This window comes from Mesoplodon bidens, assembly GCF_964165515.1.
Source record: "Mesoplodon bidens genome assembly, chromosome: 6".
Classification (NCBI taxonomy): Eukaryota; Metazoa; Chordata; class Mammalia; order Artiodactyla; family Ziphiidae; genus Mesoplodon; species Mesoplodon bidens.
Window position 1 is genome coordinate 64,655,030 of NC_138162.1, and position 22,191 is coordinate 64,677,220.

The 22,191-nt window shown below is 34.1% G+C and overlaps 1 protein-coding gene across 6 annotated transcripts in view; it reads left to right on the forward strand.

The window, feature by feature from the left end:
• The window catches only part of NFIB (nuclear factor I B), a 231,333-nt gene that overhangs the window by 170,186 nt on the left and 38,956 nt on the right, over positions 1-22,191 (forward strand). For all 6 annotated transcript variants that reach the window (XM_081237547.1, XM_081237548.1, XM_081237549.1 and 3 more), the window contains exons 5-6: positions 1,349-1,469; positions 5,089-5,207. In XM_081237547.1, coding sequence (XP_081093673.1) covers positions 1,349-1,469; positions 5,089-5,207 — 240 coding nt within the window. The remainder of the gene's footprint in view (positions 1-1,348; positions 1,470-5,088; positions 5,208-22,191) is intronic.

The window sequence follows — 22,191 nt, forward strand, 5'->3', positions numbered from 1 at the left end:
ATTTTGTGTACCCAACTTGTTGCCCAGTATGTCTTATTAAGCACAGGAACTATCTTAGACTATTTTGTGTCCCTTGCAGCACCTGCCAGTAATGGGCACAATATTTTATTGAATGAACAGACCTTCAGCAAATAGGTTCATTTGTACCAGTTCACCAGCTTTGCGTGGGTTTTTGAACTGTTTCATCTTTGCTGACCACTCTAGGTTGCCAGGGAAGAATTTCAGGGAAGAAAGCAAGGAAAGAAGGGAATTCACATTTGTTGAATATCCGTTTTACACTAGGCATGATGCTGGACTTTTATCACTCCTTACCTCGTCTCATCCTCAAAATAATCATATGTGATAGGTTATTCTAATTTTCATTTTACAGTTCAGGAAACTGAAGCACATAGCCAATAAGTGGCAGAGGGAGTTAAAACTAAAAGGCTGTCTATTTCCCAAGACCCTACTCAGTCTAACACAACATGCTGTCTGACAGATTTATTCAAGATGTCTAGAAACCAATTTAAAAATTTGAAAAGATGTAATTCATTGTATAACAACCAATATTACAGTAAAATTTTCAGTTCTTAATACCTCAACAAACTCAAAAAGACTTCTTGATTTATAAAATAATACCTTAAAGTATAAAACTCCATGAGTATATTTTAAATGATTTACGAAATTGGGCATACAAACTTTTAAAAAAACAAAACATAGCTGTTGAGTAAAACTGTACTCACCATTCATATGTGAAACCTGAATATGTATTTTGGAAAAAGAATCTTGACTTTTATTTCATATTTGCCAATTTTACTTATATACCTGTCCTAATACAAGAATTATTTTTATATCAAATAATTATAAATATGATTTCTAATGCATTCTAACATTAATGTTAACATTATTATAAAATAATAATCGCCTTTTGTGAAACTATTCTAATTCGATTTATTTAACAATAATTTGGTTTTTGAGATCTGACTTAGTACAGAGTGCCTTGCTTGGTGCTGAGCAATAGGCAACATATATTGTTCCGTGTGGCGCATCTAGAGACTAGTGGGGTGACAGGTGTAGTGACGACTAACACAAAGGACTGAGTGAAGAAGCTTGGGCAGTGGGAGTGGGAGAAGGGGTAACCAGTGGTGATAGTCAGCGTGCCTCAAGTTTCCACACTTGAACATTGGCATCGTGAGGATGTTTGCAAGTCTTAACCAGTGAATGGCTGGTATTAGATTCTTAAGGTAAAGAGAGTTCCCCTCATCCTTGCCCAGAGGCATGGAAAAGATTAGATTATTACATTTGAATAGAGATGACAACAGTAAATGGCATTCCCAATGTTTGTTGGTGTTGTTGTTTCATTCCTCAGCACCCATAACCCAGGGAACTGGAGTCAACTTCCCAATTGGAGAAATCCCAAGCCAACCATACTATCATGACATGAACTCGGGGGTCAATCTTCAGAGGTCGCTGTCTTCTCCACCAAGCAGGTAACTGAAAGAGGAGCTGCTTTTGTTCTCAGTCTATATGCAAATAGGTAGATAAGTAGACATGCAGATAGATAGGTACGCAGGTAAAGAGAAGGGGGAAATAAAGAGTTCAAGATTTTTGCTGATTTTACACAAAGTTTTAATCTTTCCTGGTTAAATTTATTTTGAAATTTGAAAGTTAAATTGTTGTTCAAAGCATTTTAAAAAGTCTTTTTGGGGAGACAAGGGAACTATGAAAATGTATTAATATTTTTATCCCCTTATATGAAGTATTATAACTCTATAAGTAATTCTTCTGGTGACTTTAAAAATGATATTGCCATAGCAAAGATCCCTGGTTTAGGATTGAGTCATCCAACTTTTACCCTAATACCATGTCCAAGCTGGGGATAATGAAACATGAAAAATAAAATGTGTCATTTACTTAACCTTAAAAAGCCTTATTCTAGGCAACAGGTTTGCCAAGTTCTTCAATTAGTTGATGTTCTTTGAATAATTTAGTTAACTCTCAGTTACCAGTGAAAGTATTACCTGCTCTGAGATTTGGCCTAACCAGCCTTTGTTGGGGAGCAGCTACAGTGAGGTGACTTTGCCTTTTAGTTCTCTGCTGACATTCTCATATTTCTCTCTTGACCTTCTGATTGTATCTTTCAGTCCCACAGGAGTTTAAAGAGAGACCTCCTATTTAAATGAGGGAAAATTAACTTGGCAAGTTGTAGTACATAGGACTTCATGATATGTTCCCCTATTGTTGAATGATAGAAGAGGGATGAGTGAATAAGACAAATAGTATAGCTTTATTGGGGGTTTTTGAGTTGGATCTTCAATATAGAAAGAGCAATCTCATTTCCATAGCATTAAATATACCCACGATCAGATAGAAGATCATACATGAGTTCCAGAGCAAAACATATATTTCACAGTATCAACTGTTAAAAAATTAAAAAATCTGGATAACTATATTCCTATGCTATTCTCAAAAACAAAAATTAATTGCATTTGAATTAATTATGGGGCTATGCACATTTGTTTGTGTTCAATTTGATGTCATTTATGGTCAAACTATATTTTGGTATAGTTAGATTGCATAGCAAGATAATAGGGTTTATTATCATTAAAACTGTCTGTGATATGGTGAAGTATTAAAAATGCTTTAGTTTTTCTAAATTTAAAATGTGAATAGTAATTTTTTATTTTGTCTGGTGGATTGGTATGCTGTCAACACAGATCTTTCCTCATGATCATTCAGTATCAGATACTACGTCATTCAAATAAAAAAGGTTTAAAAAACATTTCTCTATTATTTCCTTATGAAAATCTTTTCTCCCTCATTTCAAGTTTTCCATACATATTTACTGCTGATTTACAGATGGGAGAATTAGATTAAAGGAGGCTTAAAAAATACATTCTAACTTTGGATACCCTACAAAGAAACTAAAGAAGCTATTTACTCTCACTGGGGTTTAGCATGGGTAGAAATTGCCATCTTCTGCATCATGTTAATACTCCGGGAGTTGTGAGTCAAATATTAATCACAAATGTATCTATGAATATACCCAGACATGCACATGCTTCCAGGATTTGGAAACAGTATAGTAGAAAGAGCACAGTCTCAGAAGTCAGAAGTCTTTACTTTGTGTCAGACTGCTTCCATTAACATGCCCTGGGCAATTGATTTTCTCCAAATTTGTCTTCCCCCTTGTAAGAAAACGGAGGATTGGTTTATGTGTATGGCTTCTAAAGTGAATTACAACTCTGAAATCCTATGACATTAGGTTTATTATCACTGTATAAAGTTCATTCAGAAGATATCATTTTTAGTTTTTATTTCCATAGGTGTGAATAAGATTTTTTTTAATTTAAGGAAAAATATCCATTTCTATACTCATAACTTACTGTTTAATAGGGTATTGGTGGAGATGTTTGAAAGCAGTATATCAAGCAATATGGCATGTGGCATAGAATAGCTTTTTAATCTCTGCTCTAAATATTCACTTTTCTTAGTAATTGAGATAAAACTATGTTTTCTTTATTAAAATATATTATAATACTTAGAAAGTTATTTTGGTTTGAATTTGGCAATGGCCTGTTTTTCATGGTTGATCTTAAGAATAAAGGATCAAAATAACCTAAGTTTTTAGGAAAAATATCTAAAAACAATAAATGCTGGAAAGGGTGTGGTGAAAAGGGGACCCTCCTACCCTGTTGGTGGGAATGTAAATTGATACAACCACTATGGAAAACAGTATGGAGGTTCCTTAAAAAACTAAAAATAGAACTACCGTATGACCCAGCAATCCCACTACTGGGCATATACCCTGAGAAAACCATAATTCAAAAAGAGACATGTACCACAATGTTCAATGCAACACTATTTACAATAGCCAGGACATGGAACCAACTTAAATGCCCATCGACACATGAATGGATAAAGAAGATGTGGCACATATATGCAATGGAATATTACTCAGCCATAAAAAGAAATGAAATTGAGTTATTTGTAGTGAGGTGGACAGACCTAGAGTCTGTCATACAGAGTGAAGTAAGTCAGAAAGAGAAAAGCAAATACCGTATGCTAACACATATATATGGAATCTAAAAAAAAAAAAAAAGGTTCTGATGAACCTAGTTGCAGGGCAGGAATAAAGATGTAGACATAGAGAATGGACTTGAGGACACAGGGTGGAGGGGGAAACTGGGGCGAAGTGAGAGTAGCATTGACATATATACACTACCGAATGTAAAATAGCTAGCGGGAAGCAGCAGCATGATCTCCCTCTGCTTTGCAATGACCTAGAAAGGTAGGATAGGGAGGATAGGAGGGAGGCCCATAAGGGAGGGGATATGGGGACATATGTATGCATATAGCTGATTCACTTTGTTGTACAACAGGAACTAACACAGTATTGTGAAGCAATTATACTCCAATAAAGATCTATTTTTAAAAAAAGGATATATGGAATAGTTTATGATCAGTAAAGTACTATAAATTTTTTAATATTATTAAATATAGGGTTGCTACTAATAATTACTATTTTATGTGTCTTCTAAATGCCAGCCACTAAATGCATGAGCTTTACATTTAATAACTCATTTAATCCTCTCAACCACTCCCCTTTTTATTATTTCCATTTTACAGATGATTAAACTGAGTTTAGGAAGGTTAAGGAGTTTACTTATCTTTGAATTGATATGAAGGGATTACATTTTTAATGGCAAGTGCTGTACGAATGAACATTACTCATATTGATAATAATTATGAGTCAGGTATAATCGATAACAATTTTTAAATTAGTATACCTATCACATTAAGAATTCACTTTTTAGTACTGAAAATAATGTTCTACTACTGGAAATATATTCCAACATGTAAATATAATAAACATATTTGTTAGGCAGGTACAGTTCTGATATATTATAATAAATGATACATACAACTAGAAATGTCTGCTACTCCTATTGATGTCTTAAATACCATTATTTCAAAATGGTTCTGAGATACTGTTACTTGTGTTTGTGGAAATTTCCACGGTAAGAAAATTCTCAGATTATGTATTTTCAGATGCTACACATCTTTCTAGAAATCCCATTAACATTCACTATTGTCATATTTTAACAGCAAAAGACCCAAAACTATATCCATAGATGAAAATATGGAACCAAGTCCTACAGGAGACTTTTATCCCTCTCCGAATTCACCAGCTGCTGGAAGTCGAACATGGCATGAAAGAGATCAAGGTGAGTAATAAGACGTTGCCTCTAGGAACAGTAGGGTAAAATGTCAGCTCCTTTCATAAATTTCATTTAGTCAAAATTTCATAATTGAATCAATATGGATTATATTTTTTTCATGAAATGATTGCAATAAAATTATTTTTAAGGTCATGTACTAGTCAAATCTTGTTAAAATTAAGTTACAAAATTCCCATATTTTTATGTGTTTATTAAACTTTTTTTTTAGACAAAATGATCTTTTAGAACCCTCAATGTGTGTGTGACTGATGATGACCTGGCTACATTAGTTGGCTGGATTGTAGTAGAAGCACAAGTTCTGATTCAGTCAAGTCAATTTGCTCCTCTTAATGGGGTATTTTAAGGAGGAGCCAGGCTTTAAGCGGTTCGCAGGTGCTAGTTACTGAAGTTCCCATTTAAAGGAAGCCATACTTCCTTTTGGAAGTAGGTACAACATGAACAATAAATAAGTGTAATGTAAGACACTTGGTGTCTGAGTCAATCTAGTTATTCTATCTAGATAAAACTATAACCCAGTTCTAGGGCAGCTCTAGGGAAAAGTATAACTTTAAGAAATAGGTATTATTTGACTCTCTGAATTCATACTTTGCTCTTTTTCATTCTTAAAATCTATTGGATTAAATATATTTCACTGGACATACTCATGCCTTTTTGCCACAGAAGATTACTAAACATGGAAACAAAGATTAGCTAACAGTTTTTGTTGGTATGTGTGCAAATATGACTTATATCAGCAGCACAAAATGTATTTGAAAGTTCTTTTAGATAAAATTTTCCATTTTATTAAAAATGTAAAAAAAAAAAAACCTCATTATCAATGTTTTTTAGCCCATGACTTGGGCATGTGTATCTGAGGCTTGAGGAGCTGCATGTCCAGTAATCTCAGGAGACCAAGTAGCTCTGAAGCTTAGCAGTTAAAGCCAAAGTTCAGGACTCCTTTTCTGCTGCTCCATGTTTTCCTACCGAGCGCCATAGCATTTAAAGAAGGGTGAAACATCTTCATGGAGGAATTGACATTGAGTCAGGTGGGTCTCCTTTAGCATGCTGAGATTTTTAACTAGTGAAGAAGGGGACAGCGTGGGCACAGACAAAAGCACAGGCAGGCATTGAGGCGGGGAAGTAAATTTCTGAATGGCCATGTATGAGCCCTGTGGTGGGAAGCTGTGTGTGTGTGGATGGAAATAAAGGGAGATCGTTTTAAGGAAGGATTTGAAAATCAGCTGGAGAGTTGGGCTCTGAGATCTCACTCCACCTCCCCAATCTATTCTTTAGACAGAACCATCTTTTAAAACATAATAATGTCATATCACTCCCCTACTTCAGTCACGTCCTGCTCCTCTTAGGAGAAGATCAGAATTCCTTCCTATGATCCACGGACCTTTTTCTTGTCCTCTGGCCTCTTGACCACTGCTCCAGCCTCAGCAGGGGCCGTCTGCTTCCTTCTTGCACTTGAGCCTACTGCTTTGTTTAGATTTGGAAATGCAATACCCAAGACCTTCTGGAGGGCTCCTCTTCTGTCTCTTCGTCTGGCAAATTCTTGATCAGTTTTCAGGTCCCAGCCTAAACTGAGGAATTTCAATCTAAATCAGGTCTTTACCTCTTGACACCTTGTATTGTTCCTTCATTGTGCTTATAATACGTAGTTCCGTATTTGTTTATGGGATTAATTGTCTAAATCTGTCTATACTATGAGGGCAGGGACTTTATCTGTTTGGCTACTGTGTAACCAGCGCCTGGGAACCATGCACAACACTTAGTGCTTAGTAGGGGCAAATAAATATTTGTTGGCTACATGAACCATTGATAGGCAGAACACCAGTTTCATTAGCAAAGGCAGGAAATAACAGGGACTTAACCAGACTTGCAGAAGTAAGAATAAAAACAAAACCCTCAACCCTTTATATTTTATTGCTTGTTTTACTGACATTGTCAGCTTTTTCTAAACAAAGCCATATTTTCCTCATCAGAAAATTGTTCTGGAAAAGATTCTAATGGTAATAACAATAACATTGTGAATGTGTGGCAATGGATGTGTTGTGCAGAAGTGTAGGTGTTCTTTATTATAGAGAGTGTCACTCTGTAAGAATTGATTCCTCTTTCAGCCTATTGAATAAAGCCAATACCAAATCATATTATAAAACATTTTTGAAAAGTAGAAGGGAAACTGTCATTCTTTCTTTTTGTAAAATTGTTGTATTGTCTTGGTGATTTTCTTTTGTCAAGATGACTGGAATTATTGGAGAAGTCTGTAAAGGCATATTAAGAGTAAGAAAGAATGATCCATTTTCATGTGTGCTTAGAAAAAAAAGTCTGTCACTTTAATTCTGAAGACTGAAGATTTTGTAATGTACGCAGTAAGCCCTTGTGGGAAGAAGACTTCAACTACAATGAAAACGTGAGGGCAGGACAGTACTACCGTTATAAATTTGCTAAGCCAAATGCAGTCCTTTTGTTTGATGAAAATTGCTTTTTTTAAACTTGCAAAGTAAAATGCCCTGGTTGTTCTTGTCCATCTTCAAATGTTCTTTAGACATACTTGCCTGTCGTGAAGAGAGTTTTCTAAAGGGCATATTGAGTACCACTCGATACTGTAATAGCTTTAGTACATGTCTAAAAATCCCTGCGCTAATTGTATGCAATAACTACTTACTGGTTGCTTAAAATATATTTGTGCTTATAATTGGCAGAAATGTTTAAAATTCACTGTTAATTATTTCCTGGGTCTGCCTTAGTTATTTGTGTTAACTTTGCATTAACGTCTACTTTTACCATAACCCTTAACACGACTGAGTGAAATATGTGAATCAAAAATAACAAAATTATGGACAGTATGTGGCATTCCACCTTCCCTTATAATCTGAACCACAAACCTAAACCTTTGAGATTTATTCCAAGTAGGCAAAAATAAAGGGTATAGTGTAACTAAATGATTATACTCATTTCATTTAAAAAATTAGGCAAAATTTTAATACAAAATCTAAATTCATACAGTGACAAATATTCCTGTATTTTAATAATTTAATGAAAAAAGTGTTTTTATTTTAGCATACTATAGACATAATTTTATCTATATGGCTTTTCAAAGCACAAAAAAGTTACAATTTCCTGGACATGAAAGAGTTGCAACTTTAATTTTGTAGAATATAGACATGAACATTTTCAAACTGAACACTGCTTAATAGGGTTAAACATTTCATAGGAATCTTTATAATTTGCTTAAATTTCTTCTGATAAATAGTGATAGAAATTAAATTTGTTAGAATCTACATTACATAATGTTTATGTTTTAACTTTATATTCTTTTATACATAAAGGAAGAAAAAGAAAACTGGGCCAGTAACAAAGGGATATATAGCAGCTGTTACATTCTTTCCTAGATTCTAGAATATTTTTTTCTTGCTTAGTCTCTTTTATCAATTCCCTAGTCTTAAACCTCATGACTGGATCTACCTCTATTGAAAACTGTTTTTTGGATACTGCTTTCCATCATTTTAATGGTTAAATTAATAGAACCAGGATAGCTTATCAATTTGCATGATGAAACTTTCTTTTATTATTCTAATACTTACCCCACAAAATATTCCATCTGAGAGCTTGTCTACCTTAAATTTTTTCCCACCTGAGCCAGTTCACAGACTAAATTCCTCATTGATATAATTCTCTTGAAATCATTACAGTAGTCCTTTGTAACTTCTGATGTAAGATGAAAAATAGAGGCAGGTCTTGGTTTTTCCTCTAATTTAGGTTACTTTCTTGGGACTAAAGCTTGTAGTATTTTTGTGGCTGGAAATTTAACCGACTAGTAATTGGTATGCTTGAACATTTGAAACAATTCTTTGGTAGTATCACTTTGTCTCTGCCATTCTAATAGTCGCCGATCCATCTAAGCCTGAATATAAAACTCCTAAAACGCTATTTAATAGACGTTTAGTGATATGGTAAATATATCTGTAATATACAGCTGGGCTTTCTAAATGGAAAATTTAACAGCTTCTTAGTCTAATGAGTATTTAAACAACTTGTAATCTTAGATACAATGTAAATTCAGAAAGACTTTTAATGCAGTAAAATTTTATTTGTTCCTACACATTTAGAATTTACGATAATTGAACTAAATTAACATTTATCAAATGCCTATTATTTGCCAGGACTTTTTCTAGGCATTGGGCACATAAATATGAATAAATTAAATTTCCAGCCCTTGACCTGCTGAAAAGAAATATAAATTTTTATTATTTATGAAAAAAGTTTCTTCACAGAGAATAAATAATGTAAATCAGCTTATGAGGGGACTGTCTCCATGCCCAACTTACTTTTAAGCATTATGAGAAATAAAGCTTTACACAAAAATCAATAAATTGGTATGTTAGCAAAAACTAGCACTACTTAGAGGTGTATTGGAATGTAATTACAATTTCAAAAGTAGTTTAAAAATTTATACTGGACTCTCAAATAGGCAATATTTAGGCATCGTGTTCTGGTTGCTATAGGTACCAGAAAAAAGCACTATTTAAAAAAAATTTACAGTTCTGTCGTACAAATAAGTCTTCAGCTAGCTTTTCTGAAGTTTTAATATATTTCCAAGCCCTAGAGATTTATTTGTGATAAATTTGCAAATGTTCTCATTAGTAATAGAGTCTTATATGTTGTGCTCAATTTTAATTTGCACCTTATAGAGTACTGTAAGGATATGGTATTAAATAAATAATGAATTAAGCCAAAGGGCTCAAGGGAACACTGGGAGCTAAAGAGTAATAATGCCAGCTTAGTATCATGCATTTAATCAAGTATAGGAAATAAATTACAGTCAGTACAGTGTGGTGACACTGATAGAACCGGAATCAGAGACCAGCCTTTCACAAGTTTAAAAAAATGTTAATAGATATGCTAGATACAAGAACATTCAACCAAGTTTGGAAATTTTTATTTAAACAAAAATTTAAACTTTTTTATTCATAAATGAGTTTGTAGAATATTTAATATACTACTGTGTGCTGTGAATGTGAATATCCATGAGTGGATATTGACTGAATATGTTTATTAAGTTTACGACTTCAGAACCTTTTATCCCCCATCTAAGAATTTATAGGGAGATTTAATCCTACATTCAGACTTTGGAAAACAGTGCCCTAGCCCAAACTACAGTCTGACAAATGATAAACTCTCAAGGTTTTTCTAGCTGTAGAAGGTGGGTGAATGAGCAGCTTTCACAAATAGTTGAGTAACTACTGACATTAAATGAAGTCCTAGAAAATGGCAAGGAAACAGCTTGGTAATCTCCTGGAAGAAAGTTTAAGCTCCCTTTGGGGACCAGATAGAACACCAGCAATTCCTTACATTCCTAGAGTTTGTATCACAAGGATTAAATATCAAATGTTCAAATATCAAATTTTGAACCAGACAAAATCAAAGATACAAGCGCTTTTGATGGATACGTGTGAAGAGATGGCTTGAATTTAATGTTTAAGTACAATTTTTAAGTTTTTTTGTTTAGCTTATTATTAAAAAAAATATCAAAAATCAAGAACTTACAGTTCTTACAGAACTTGCAATGACTCTCCATGTATTATGTCATTGGAGGGCAAACTCTGGGGATGCCTTCATCATAGTGTATTTCGTTCTCTTCGGCTACACTGCTGTAGTTGAAAAATCACATTATGAACATCTTTCAAACAGAAAGGAAGACAATACGTTGTTGGTGAAGGCTTTCATCAGAACTCCTTACATTGCCTACTAATTAACAGATGTTTGTGCTCTTTTCATGTGTTCTAATCAGGAGGAGCGTTTTGGATGGGACGCAACCTGTGTACATGCTAGAAGGGACAATACTACTTACTAGGGGAAAGTGATACTCATATTTCTGTCCTCTGGAGCCTTAATGATTTGAAACTACAGGATTTTGTAGAAAAACCATCATGGATAATTAGTTTGAAAAAAATAACTTGCTGTGTGACACTGGCTCTCTAGATTGGTAGAACACAGTCTAAATTAGGCAAGTGGAAAATCCATGGGAGACAGTGTGCTTCGTTATCATAGTGTACCATGAAAAGTTTCTTAGAGTGGTAAAAGGTTTTATTTCAAATCCATTTACACATTAATTTCCTATTTAAGTTTATTTTGAAGTAGTTTGGAAAGCCAGTTTCTTTTGAGTTATTATACCACCATATCATATACAATAAGAAGTTGATTTTTCAGGGATAGAACACATTATTAGAAGCCTTAGGGGAGACATAGTTCAAGCTCGTTATCTGACAGATAAGCAATCTAAGTATCAGAGAGGCTGTCTCATCCATAGTGTCCAGATAATTAAGAGCAGAGCCTAGGTCTTCTTTTTCAAAGGCTGATTTTTTTTTGTGTGTGTATTTTTCTGTTATCCTGCAACCCACCTAAGGAAGCAATATATAAACTTACCTACATAGGGAGAAATGGACTAGGAGAATTTGAACACTGCTTAACAAGTCTTGGCAGGTGGACAGTTCTAGGGAGCTTCATGGAAGATTCTGTTAGACCTTGTAGAACTAGAGTAAGTGTAGAGGTGAATTTATGAGTTTTCAGGTCTGGAAGAATTGTCAAAACAAAATTTTAAGGTGGTAAAATGTGTATCTTCTTTTTTAAAAGATCAACCTCTTAATATTTGTGCCATGATTAAATTTTTGAACTAAAAAAAGAAGGGAGATATGAGTGCTTTTGATGGATAAATGTGGAGAAGAGCTGGTTTGGATGGAATGTTTAAGCACGATATTTAAAGTTTTAAAAAGCTTTTTTTTATAGAGAATGTCAAATATAGAAAGAATCATAAAGTGAACTTCCAAGTACCATTTTTTAGCTTTAACTGTTATCAATATTTTGCCCATCTTGTTTCATTCAATATCTTCCAGTTTTTTAAGTATTTTAAAGTGAATCCCAGATAATGTGTCATTTTACTTATAAATACTTAAGTTTCTAATAGACAATGATTTTTATTTTTAATACAACTCAATACCATTATTAATTTAACAAATATAACAATAATTCCTTAATATATACTGTATAACCCAAGTGCAAATTCCCCAGAATATCGTATAGTTTGTTTTGTTTAAATGAAGGTCCCAAGCAGATCCAATACCATATTTGTATTTTCAACTTGTCTTTAACCTATAATAGTTCTATTAACTATTTTTATATTTACTCACTTTTGTATATCATTTATTTGTTGAATAAACCACATAAATTTAAATCTTTTCATTCAACAAATACATTTAAATTGAGGAAAACCAGACCCTTCTGCCATTTGTGGCTACCATTTATTGAGCACTTACTCCCTTTCAGGATTGAGCTAAGACTTTACATATATTTTTCTTTTCAATCCTATTTAAAAACAAACAAACGTTTTACAGCTCATTAAGCTCATCACTACAGTGGTTAAGAAATTTGACATAGATACACGGATAAGTAGCAACGATAGAATGGGAGCCTTGTCTCTTCCGCTCCAGAATCCATGCTCATTATTACTGTATATACTGCCTTCCAAAGAAGTCATTGTCATGCTGTGTTCATGGTTTTGCAAACTAGTTACAAAACTTCTATGACAGTTTTTTTTTCCTAACACGTATGAAACTTTACTACAAATAAATACATATAATAGCAAAAGGGTTCACAGGCTCCAGGAATTCATTAGTGCAGTTCTTGGGCTGGACTCAGGTTAAGAATCTCTTTTCCTTTTAATAATAAGATGTTGTTAATAAATAATCCTAAAGTCTAGAATGTCTTTAGTTGAGGTGTGTGATATACATTCAGTTTAAATTGAGCTATGTGTGTCAAAATATAAAAATTATATATTTATTGCTGTATATATATTTTTCTTTTCTATTCTAATTTTTTGCCATATGCCTAGAGCACTATAATGGTGATCAGGAAACTATCAATATAAATAATGGTATGGCCTTAGACAGAACACTTAATGTCAGTAAACTGAGTTTTCTCATCTGTGATATAAAGTTGGATAGTAAGGTTCCTTTGTTTTCTAATGTTCTGGATTTTAAATTAATTGAAGTCAGAGTATTTATAGATCTTTAATACTTGAGTCTTTGAGCTTTCATTAACATGAATCTTTTTGAAGACTCTGAACATTTTCCATTTCCTAAATTATTTTTTAGATGTTTATTTTAAATGCTCTTGTTGAATAACTTGATAATTGGCTGTTTAGGTGCTTGGAGGCATCATATGTTTTGCCTTATACCTGAGGAATGTGCGGTTCTTACAAATACAAGCCCTGTCCTGCACCATTCTGGTACAACAAATGATTGAGAGAGATTGAGTTATTATAACAGAACATTGTTATGGGATCTGTGTCTCCTACTTTGAAAATAAATGACTCAGCCAGACGGCAACATTTATATTTTCTCTAAATGACTAGGGATATAGCAATAGGAGACCATTATCCTGTGACAATATTCTGTTTCAATGACATTATCTCACAAATGTAATTGGTCCATTACCAAATAGAGGTTTTGTTACTGATCAATTTCACGTGATTTCTAAAACCATTAAGATAATAAATATGCCATCATAGTAATTTCATTGACAGGATGTTCTTTTTTTCTTCATTTACATTTGTCAAAAGAGAAATATAGATTTAGACTGAACTTAAAAACTACAACTTATACTAGTTTTGACTACTTTTCCATTAAAAGAAACAGAATATTGTGCAGAGTAATCATATTTGCATTGAGCTGCCAAAGTGACGACCTTAACATTTTCATGATTTTTTTTGTCTGCTACACTAAACCACATCAAATCATAATTGTTCCTAAGCAATTAGTTTACTACCTAAGTTTAATGATTTTATTTGAAATAAGTTCCAGATCATTTCCAGGACTTTCCTGTAAATCCACTAAAGTAACACATCAGTAAAATCAACCCTAACCATTACCAGCATGTATAATAACAGCATTAGTAACAACCTAAACCTTGAGATGTCTTGTAGCATAAATGTTGCTAAATGCATGGCTTTTCCCCAAATGTTCTCTAAAAAGTCATCTGTAATCTTGTTAAATTAGAACTCTTCCAGTATCTTTCTGACTTTTACAGTTAAGGTTACGGTATTGATTTTATTTTATAGTCCATGGCTCTCAGATTCTTAACACTAATAAGCCTCTATAGCCAAGAGGTTCTCCCCAGAGGCATGGCGAATATCAGCTATTTACCTATGCCAATATTTAATAAGCATCTAAAAGATACTCCAAACCTTGCATAATTGTTTGGTGCTTTTCCTCCTTTCAAATTAGATTTTCTGACGTTACTCAAGATACTTTATCATCGTCTGTCTGTTGAAATGAAATTGCTTAATGGACAAAAGTATTTTGAAGTGTTTTTTAAAAATAAGTTTTCATTTATTCAGTATTCACTCTTTTAGCATTGTTCTTCATTATTCAAGGCTTTTTTTTTTTTTTTTTTTAATGTCTCAGGAGAGTGTTCATGAGCTTCAAAGGGGTTTGAGCTTTAACTTGGTATTGGGTGTTGGTGTAGCCTGGAGACTTTTTTTTTAAATAGAGCTGTGATAAACAGAGACTTGTAGAAACATGCTACTTACAGGCTTGGGTTGGAATATACTATATGGAGAGACTTAAATTTTCACAAAAGGTTTCAAATTGCTCAAGGATGTAGTAATATGCTTGTGTAGTTAAGATTAAATAACTCAAAGATTAAAGTAAGAGTTTTCATATATTTAACATGAAGACTACCATATTTTCGGTTTTCTCCTTTGAAAAAGAACTGATTTCCTTAAAAGAAAAAAAGATTGAGAAATCTAATTGAAGATGATATCTTATCTCTTCTTAATGTAGCTTGCCGATTTTCTGAAGTTATTTTAGAGTGTGATAAATATATATATATGGAGATGCTTTCTTAACATGGCAGCTAATTATTTTTTGAATCATCTGGCATCATCATCAAACTACTGTAGTGGGATTAAGTCCATATGTCTTGTCATAACATTCAGAGCTTTTTGTTAACTTGGAGTGTGTAGGAAGGACTTATTCACATTTGCCACAGAATCATAAAATTTTACATCTAGAAGAGTCCTTAGAAACAGATATTCAGATATTTCTTTTCAATTGTATTCTCAAAAATATATTGTTTTGCCTTTAGCCAACTAAATTGCAAGCGTTACATTAAAGCGTTTCATTTTACATTTTTGTAGCATCCAATATCTAAGACCAGTGAGGCATTTCCTTCTTAAAGCATAATGTCTGGCACAGTATTAAGATCCGGTGTTGTCCACCCATCACTGGGAGCTATTTATAATATTCTATGGACCTACAGGCAGTATTTTTTTCTCCAAATATGTATTTTACCATTTTTTATTATAAAAGTAAAACTTATTTGTGAGGGATTTGAAAAACAAATTGTCAAATATAAACAAGAAAATAAAAGTCACCTGTAATTCTATCACATGGAGATAACTCATGTTAATATTTGGATATATTATATGCCAGTCTATTTTCTATATATTTTTTTTCTATGCATATCCTATGTATTCTATGTCAAGTAAAATTTTTGCACTAAATTGGGCTTATACAATATATGCTATTTTGTAAATTCTTTTCTGTTTTTTTTTTGGTCTTTTATTTATAATATAATAGCATGTTACCATGTCATTCAATTTCCACTTTATAATGCTGCATAGTATGCCACCCTTTGGCTATACTATACAGTTTTGAAGGTCTGCTTTACTTGTGGATGTTTAGATAGTTTCCAAGTTTTTGTATAGTTAATAAAGATGCAGTGAACATCGTTGCATACAAATCTTTGTACTTAAATCTGATCATTTTGTTCCTGTCTAGTTCTATTCATTGTCCCCCGTACCTGGCATATTGTCTGGCACTAAGTCACCGAATACATAGATGCTCAATGAAATTTTGTTAAAGGAATAAATACATTCCTACTGTAGATTTCCTGAGTTAAATATTATGTCCATTTCTAAGACGTTAGATAAATATTGGCACAAAATCTGGAAAGGTCTTATCAATTTATATTCTCACTAGCAGTGCCTAAGTGGTTTGTTTAACTCCACCGTCATATCCATACTACTTAGACACAGCACATGGCTCTATAAACAATTTTGAAGCATGTCCTCTGAAATATATTTAAAGAACAGTGAATCTATGGCCTTGTGACTCTACCCATGCACCTCATTTCTGTCATTTATATTTCATTTAAACCATTGGGCATCACAGTACATCTTTTCTTGCCAGGAGCTGAGAGAGCCCCATTTTATTGTGAAGGAAATGGGGAAATGGAGAGGGTACCTCAGGGAATATGCAAAGCTTGCAAGTAAAGACACCTACTTGGTCTCTCTCCTTTCTTGTCCTACAGACTCACTCCCTTGGGGCACTTCCCCACATAGGTCCCTTTTTTTTTTTTAACATCTTTATTGGAGTATAATTGCTTTACAATGGTGTGTTAGTTTCTGCTTTATAACAAAGTGAATCAGCTATACATATACATATATCCCCATATCTCCTCCCTCTTGCGTCTCCCTCCCACCCTCCCTATCCCACCCTTCTAGGTGGTCACAAAGCACCAAGCTGATCTATCTGTGCTATGCAGCTGCTTCCCACTAGCTATTTTACATTTGGTAGTGTGTATATGTCCATGCTACTCTCTCACTTCGTCCCAGCTTACCCTTCCCCCTCCCCGTGTCCTCAGGTCCATTCTCTATGTCTGCGTCTTTATTCCTGTCCTGCCCCTAGGCTCTTCAGAACCTTTTTTTTTTTTTTAAGATTCCATATATATGGGTTAGCATACGGTATTTGTTTTTCTCTTTCTGACTTACTTCACTCTGTATGACAGTCTCTAGGTCCATCCACCTCACTACAAATGACCCAATTTCATTTCTTTTTATGGCTGAGTAACATTCCATTGTATATATGTGTCACATCTTTATCCATTCATCTGTCGATGGACACTTAGGTTGCTTCCATGTCCTGGCTATTGTAAATAGAGCTGCAATGAACATTGTGGTACATGACTCTTTTTGAATTATGGTTTTCTCAGGGTACATGCCCAGTAGTGGGATTGCTGGGTCATATGGTAGTTCTATTTTTAGTTTTTTAAGGAACCTCCATACTGTTCTCCACAGTGGCTGTATCCCCACATGGGTCCTTTATCTACAGGTAAAACTTAGGAAAGTAAGGATCAGTATGGTTCCCCACAGGGAAACAATAGAAATAAATCCATCAAAGCTCTGGGCCGGGATCTTCTGTGCTTGGTAATTGCAGTATTTTACATTACATTTATACAGTTATAAATAGCCTCTCCTCTAAACTTTCCTCTCCTGCACACAATTTACCCCCAGGCAAAAACAGAGGAAGAGAAGCCTGGGTCTCTTTCAGTGCTCAGTTGGCAGAGTCATCCTCCCTGCCTTCTCCTTGTCCTCTGGGCACAGGGCCCAAGCTGTTTCCCTGTCTCAGGACTGACTCCGGATTTATGGCCTGAAGTAAAAGGATCACATTTCCAGCTCCTGAACTCACCCCACACACCAGCTTTAGTAGCCTCTCATTTATTATCTCATGTATTATAAAGAGCATTATTATTTTATACAGATGGGTCATTCCTTTTTCATGTTGTCATCCAGCTTTCACCCCAACATTTTAATGGAAAGCAGAAATTCCCCAGTTTAGCTAACGTTCACTTGTCAGTCTGTTTTGTGTTGCTTGACAGAGTTTCAATGGAGTAACGGGCATGTTAACCACGTTTGCCTTCTTCCAATGGGTTTGGTCTCTGAAGAGCTTTTCTGTATCCAGAGTTTTTGTAAATCTATAAAGCTCTTTAAAATCTAGAGAAGTCTAAAACCTGTAAAAAATAAAGAAACTTGGAAAACTGTGAGGGGTATTAAGTTAGTAAGACTTGTCAATATAATAAAATCTTGTCAAATCCTAGGCACTGGACTCCCTAAGCTAAATGTTCCCACATATGCACTTTTCTTCTTTGATCTGTATCATGCTCATACCAAAGGACCAAAGTTTCATTGCACCTTGAGTTTTCTTCTGCAAAAAAAGAATCCTGTATCATCTTCTCAGCAGCTTGATAATGTAAAAAATAAGGAAGACATTTTTAACAATGATTATAGCTTTATAAGTACCTCATAATAAAATATACCTTAACATTAAATACTGGAAAATAAGAGAAGTCGGCAAGTGGTGATTTGTATCAAAAGGGTTCTTTTAGACTTGTTTACAAGTATGACATGTAAATAAGAAAGACAACTTAGGAAGATGTAAAAGGATTGGAATTTTAAAAGATTTTGAGGCAATTTGCTTCTTTGTTAACTAGATAGAAATATGTTTTTCTAAATCATAGGAATGGCACAGTTAATATATTTTAAGTTAGTGTTATGCTATGCTGAAAAGAACAGCTTCATAGAAATTCAAGAATTCTTGTGTGTTCTTACAAAATTGACTTCAAATAGTTGTAAACTGTAAGTGTCATGTAGGGAAGAAGAAAAGGAATTTTTTTTTTAAAGAAAATGATGTGTTTTCTACATAGGCGATAGAAATTCGATTTGTAACCTTAATCCACTGAAGCATATTGGAAAGGCTAACATATTGCTCTCCTATATGTGAAAAAGGAGCAGGTGCCCCAGACAGGCAGGTGTTGAGGTAACTGTTGGAGCTTGCCCTAGATCACTAGTTGACTTCAGTGAAGTTCTACTAACAGGTGGCTAACTGATTGGAGTGTCATGTGACATTTATCCCGGGAGCAACTTGGATGACAGGTTGCTACAGACTGAGGAAGGGGTCTTTGCTTTGATGAAGAAATTGCCAAAACTCATGTCTCATTAGTGTTTCCTAAGGTTCTTTGGAAGTGAACAACAGTTTAATTAAGGGCTGACGTAAACACGTTTCTGCACACTTTCCCTGCAGCATTTTATCACATTAGAATTGATCAAAATTGTTGCCTTGGGCTGACTTGAACAGATATACATCTGGAGCGCCATTTGTGCAAGCTGCCGACTAGTCGAGTGCATACGCTGTGTTTCACAGCAAGGCTCTTCCTTTGTAGATGAAATTACGTTGTTGGGAGATGAGTTGATCTAACTCTTTATTTGCTTAAGCCTTTATCTCTTTGAAGTGTTGCGGTGAAATGAATGATGCATCAGGGCTTAGGATATAGGTATGTCAGAGTGCCAAAAAAACTTACAGTATGGCTAGTAAAAATTCTGTGATAACTTGCTTTTGCAAAATACTTATTTAAAGGCATGCTTAAGTCTAAATGGACTGACTTATATAAGTAACCTACATGAACTTTTTCTTACATGGTAGTTTTCTATTATGTATTTAACTACGCAATTGGTTTCTAAAGCCATAGCTAATTGTCCAATTATAAATCTAAACATGGATGTAGACACTGAAGGCGAGCACCATCAATGTGAATCTCCTTTAAAAAGACAGTGTCTCTAATTTTTTGCCATTAAGAAGAATCCTTTCTATAATCCAGTATTATCACACTTGCAATTATTTAATGAATTTTTGTATTTAATGTCTGTCCTCTCTGCTGAACTGTAAGCATCACCAGGACACGGAGCAGGTTGTCTTGTTTAACATCTTGAACTTGATGCCTTTCCTTAGTTTCTCACACTTATTAGAAGCTCAGTGACTGATTTTGTATTCTCTCTTTGCTTTACATTCAGTTCCTTCTCGTCTGGTGGTATCTATTCATGCATCATACATTTTAAGATAGACTCACTGTGGTAATTTCACTCATCCTACGCTACTGGTTATCATTCCCCCAGATAGCTTCTTTCACATGCAAGAGATTCTAAAATAAACTGCCTAGACACAGTGTCTGCTCCACTTCTTCTACCTTCTTTTAATCCTAGATTTTAAAAAATTCTTTTCCTGAGTAGCATGATCTTGTCCTCCACATTTTTTTTTGTGCCCTTGATAAAATCATCTTCTGTAGGAGGTAAGCCATTAGTCAACTTTTTTAAGCATACATATAGGCATGCTATGGATATAACAAGTACAAAATAATAATGAAAAAAAATCAAATAATATAAGACACAATCATAAGATCATTAAGGAAATCTAGACCACCAAAATTCTTTAGGAGGGATTACTTAAAGAGAAAGTAAATCAAGTTGGTTCAGTGGTTAAAATATTGTTCTATAAATGGAATAAGAGGGCAGAAAAACAATTTTCTAGCCCAAGGGACTATCCTATGCTAGGAAAGGCACAGAGTTAGAAGCACATCCCTTCTGGCCCCCCTTCTCCTCCAGGAGGCCATAAACAAATGAGCTTAAAGTTTAAATAAAATAGAATGATAAGGAAAGATTAAAGTAAAAATGTGGTACCATGCTAGATGTTAGAATGAAGAAGGTATCGTCTGAAGGAGATGATTCCAACTACTGTTTTTATGATGAACCACGATGAGGAATGTTTAAGAAAGAGAAGAGACAGGAAATTCTTGATTTAACTATTTAATCAAATGGACCGAGTTGGGGAATGGAAAAAAAATAGAGCTTTTGGAAAGTTTTCCCTTTGGCAGTCAATTCATTTATATAGTGCTGCTTTCCAAATCACATTTAAATTTCTTTGCCTGGTTTCAAGCCCTCACTGTCCTCTGCTTCCCTCTCCTCCACCACCAGCAGCTCCTGCCTCCTTCCCACCAGTAAAAACACCAGCTAATCCTTTTCTTATCATCTGGCTTCTCTCTTCAACTTCTTTATTTCATGTATTACTCAACTTATGCATTAATAGTATCTATTATTATTCAACTTATTGTATATTTATATATTATTCAGCTTTATTATTATTCAACTTATTTTCAACGTAATCCTTTTATGTATGATTCTTCCTGCTTGAAGGACATTAGATTGTGAAAAGCATGACATTTGTTTTTCTCCACAGAAAGGTCACGTAAAAACATCTTTCCTATATATCCACTCCTCAAACATGTTTTTTCTGTAACATACTAGAGCATTAAAAATAGCAACAATATCATTTTTCAGTTTGGCATGAGGTCTCTTGGAGTTCAGACGTTCAAAATAAAATTAAAATAAAAACAATGCGAGCTTGATTCATGCTTAAAATGCAATAGCTAGGAATTCTACCCTTATTTCTCCCAGATAATTAACCTTTTATTTTTATTCCCTCTTCAGGCCAGAGTTTTTTTTTTTCTTTGTGAGGGGGTAGGGGGTTCATTTTGTGTCACCTTAAGTACTTAGTGCCTTGTACAGGCTGTATAGCAGTATATTTTTATTGATTAATGAGCCCAAGTTTAATTTCACGTAGTGGGAAAACAAAGGCAGTTAAGCCTACTTTCTAATACTTCCATTCTTTATCTGTTTCTTAAAAAAACTGTTTCTATGGACAGTGGACCTTCCCATTCTTATTTTTACTTACTTTAAGCTAATTTTGTTGTTTAAAAAGAAGGCAGTTTATGGTCCCTTTTACAATTTGAAGAGTGAATTTTATTTTGTTTCTGCAGTGTTGGCCTCTATAATTCCCCTGTGTGTTTTGAACATGAAGGTACCATTATTATTCAGTGTATGCCTAAAGAGAACTAGAACATAAATGGACCTGTAATAATTACCCAGTAAAGCCAAGTGTATCATTTTGACTAAGAAATTGCAAAGGCTTCGTTTCTCAAAAACTACATAATCACTTATATTGTTGAATTTCTCTGTACAAACACCCCTGATTTATATGCCCTTTATGAAAAGAGGCTCATGTGAATTCGCCTGGGTTTAATGAAAATTCTGAAATAGTTGTAGTAGTTGCAATAGCCTTGGTTGATCTTCTCCAGAAATGACATAACTAGAATGACACTCATTCTGCTTCCCAAACTCTGGTCATATTTAATTGTTTTTAAATGATGTATAGTATATGCTTTATTACTTATACTGTGGAGTCTTTAGGAACTCATTTACCCACGTTAATTTAATTCAAAATTTATATTGAAGCACAAGTAAAGCATAAGAGTGTCG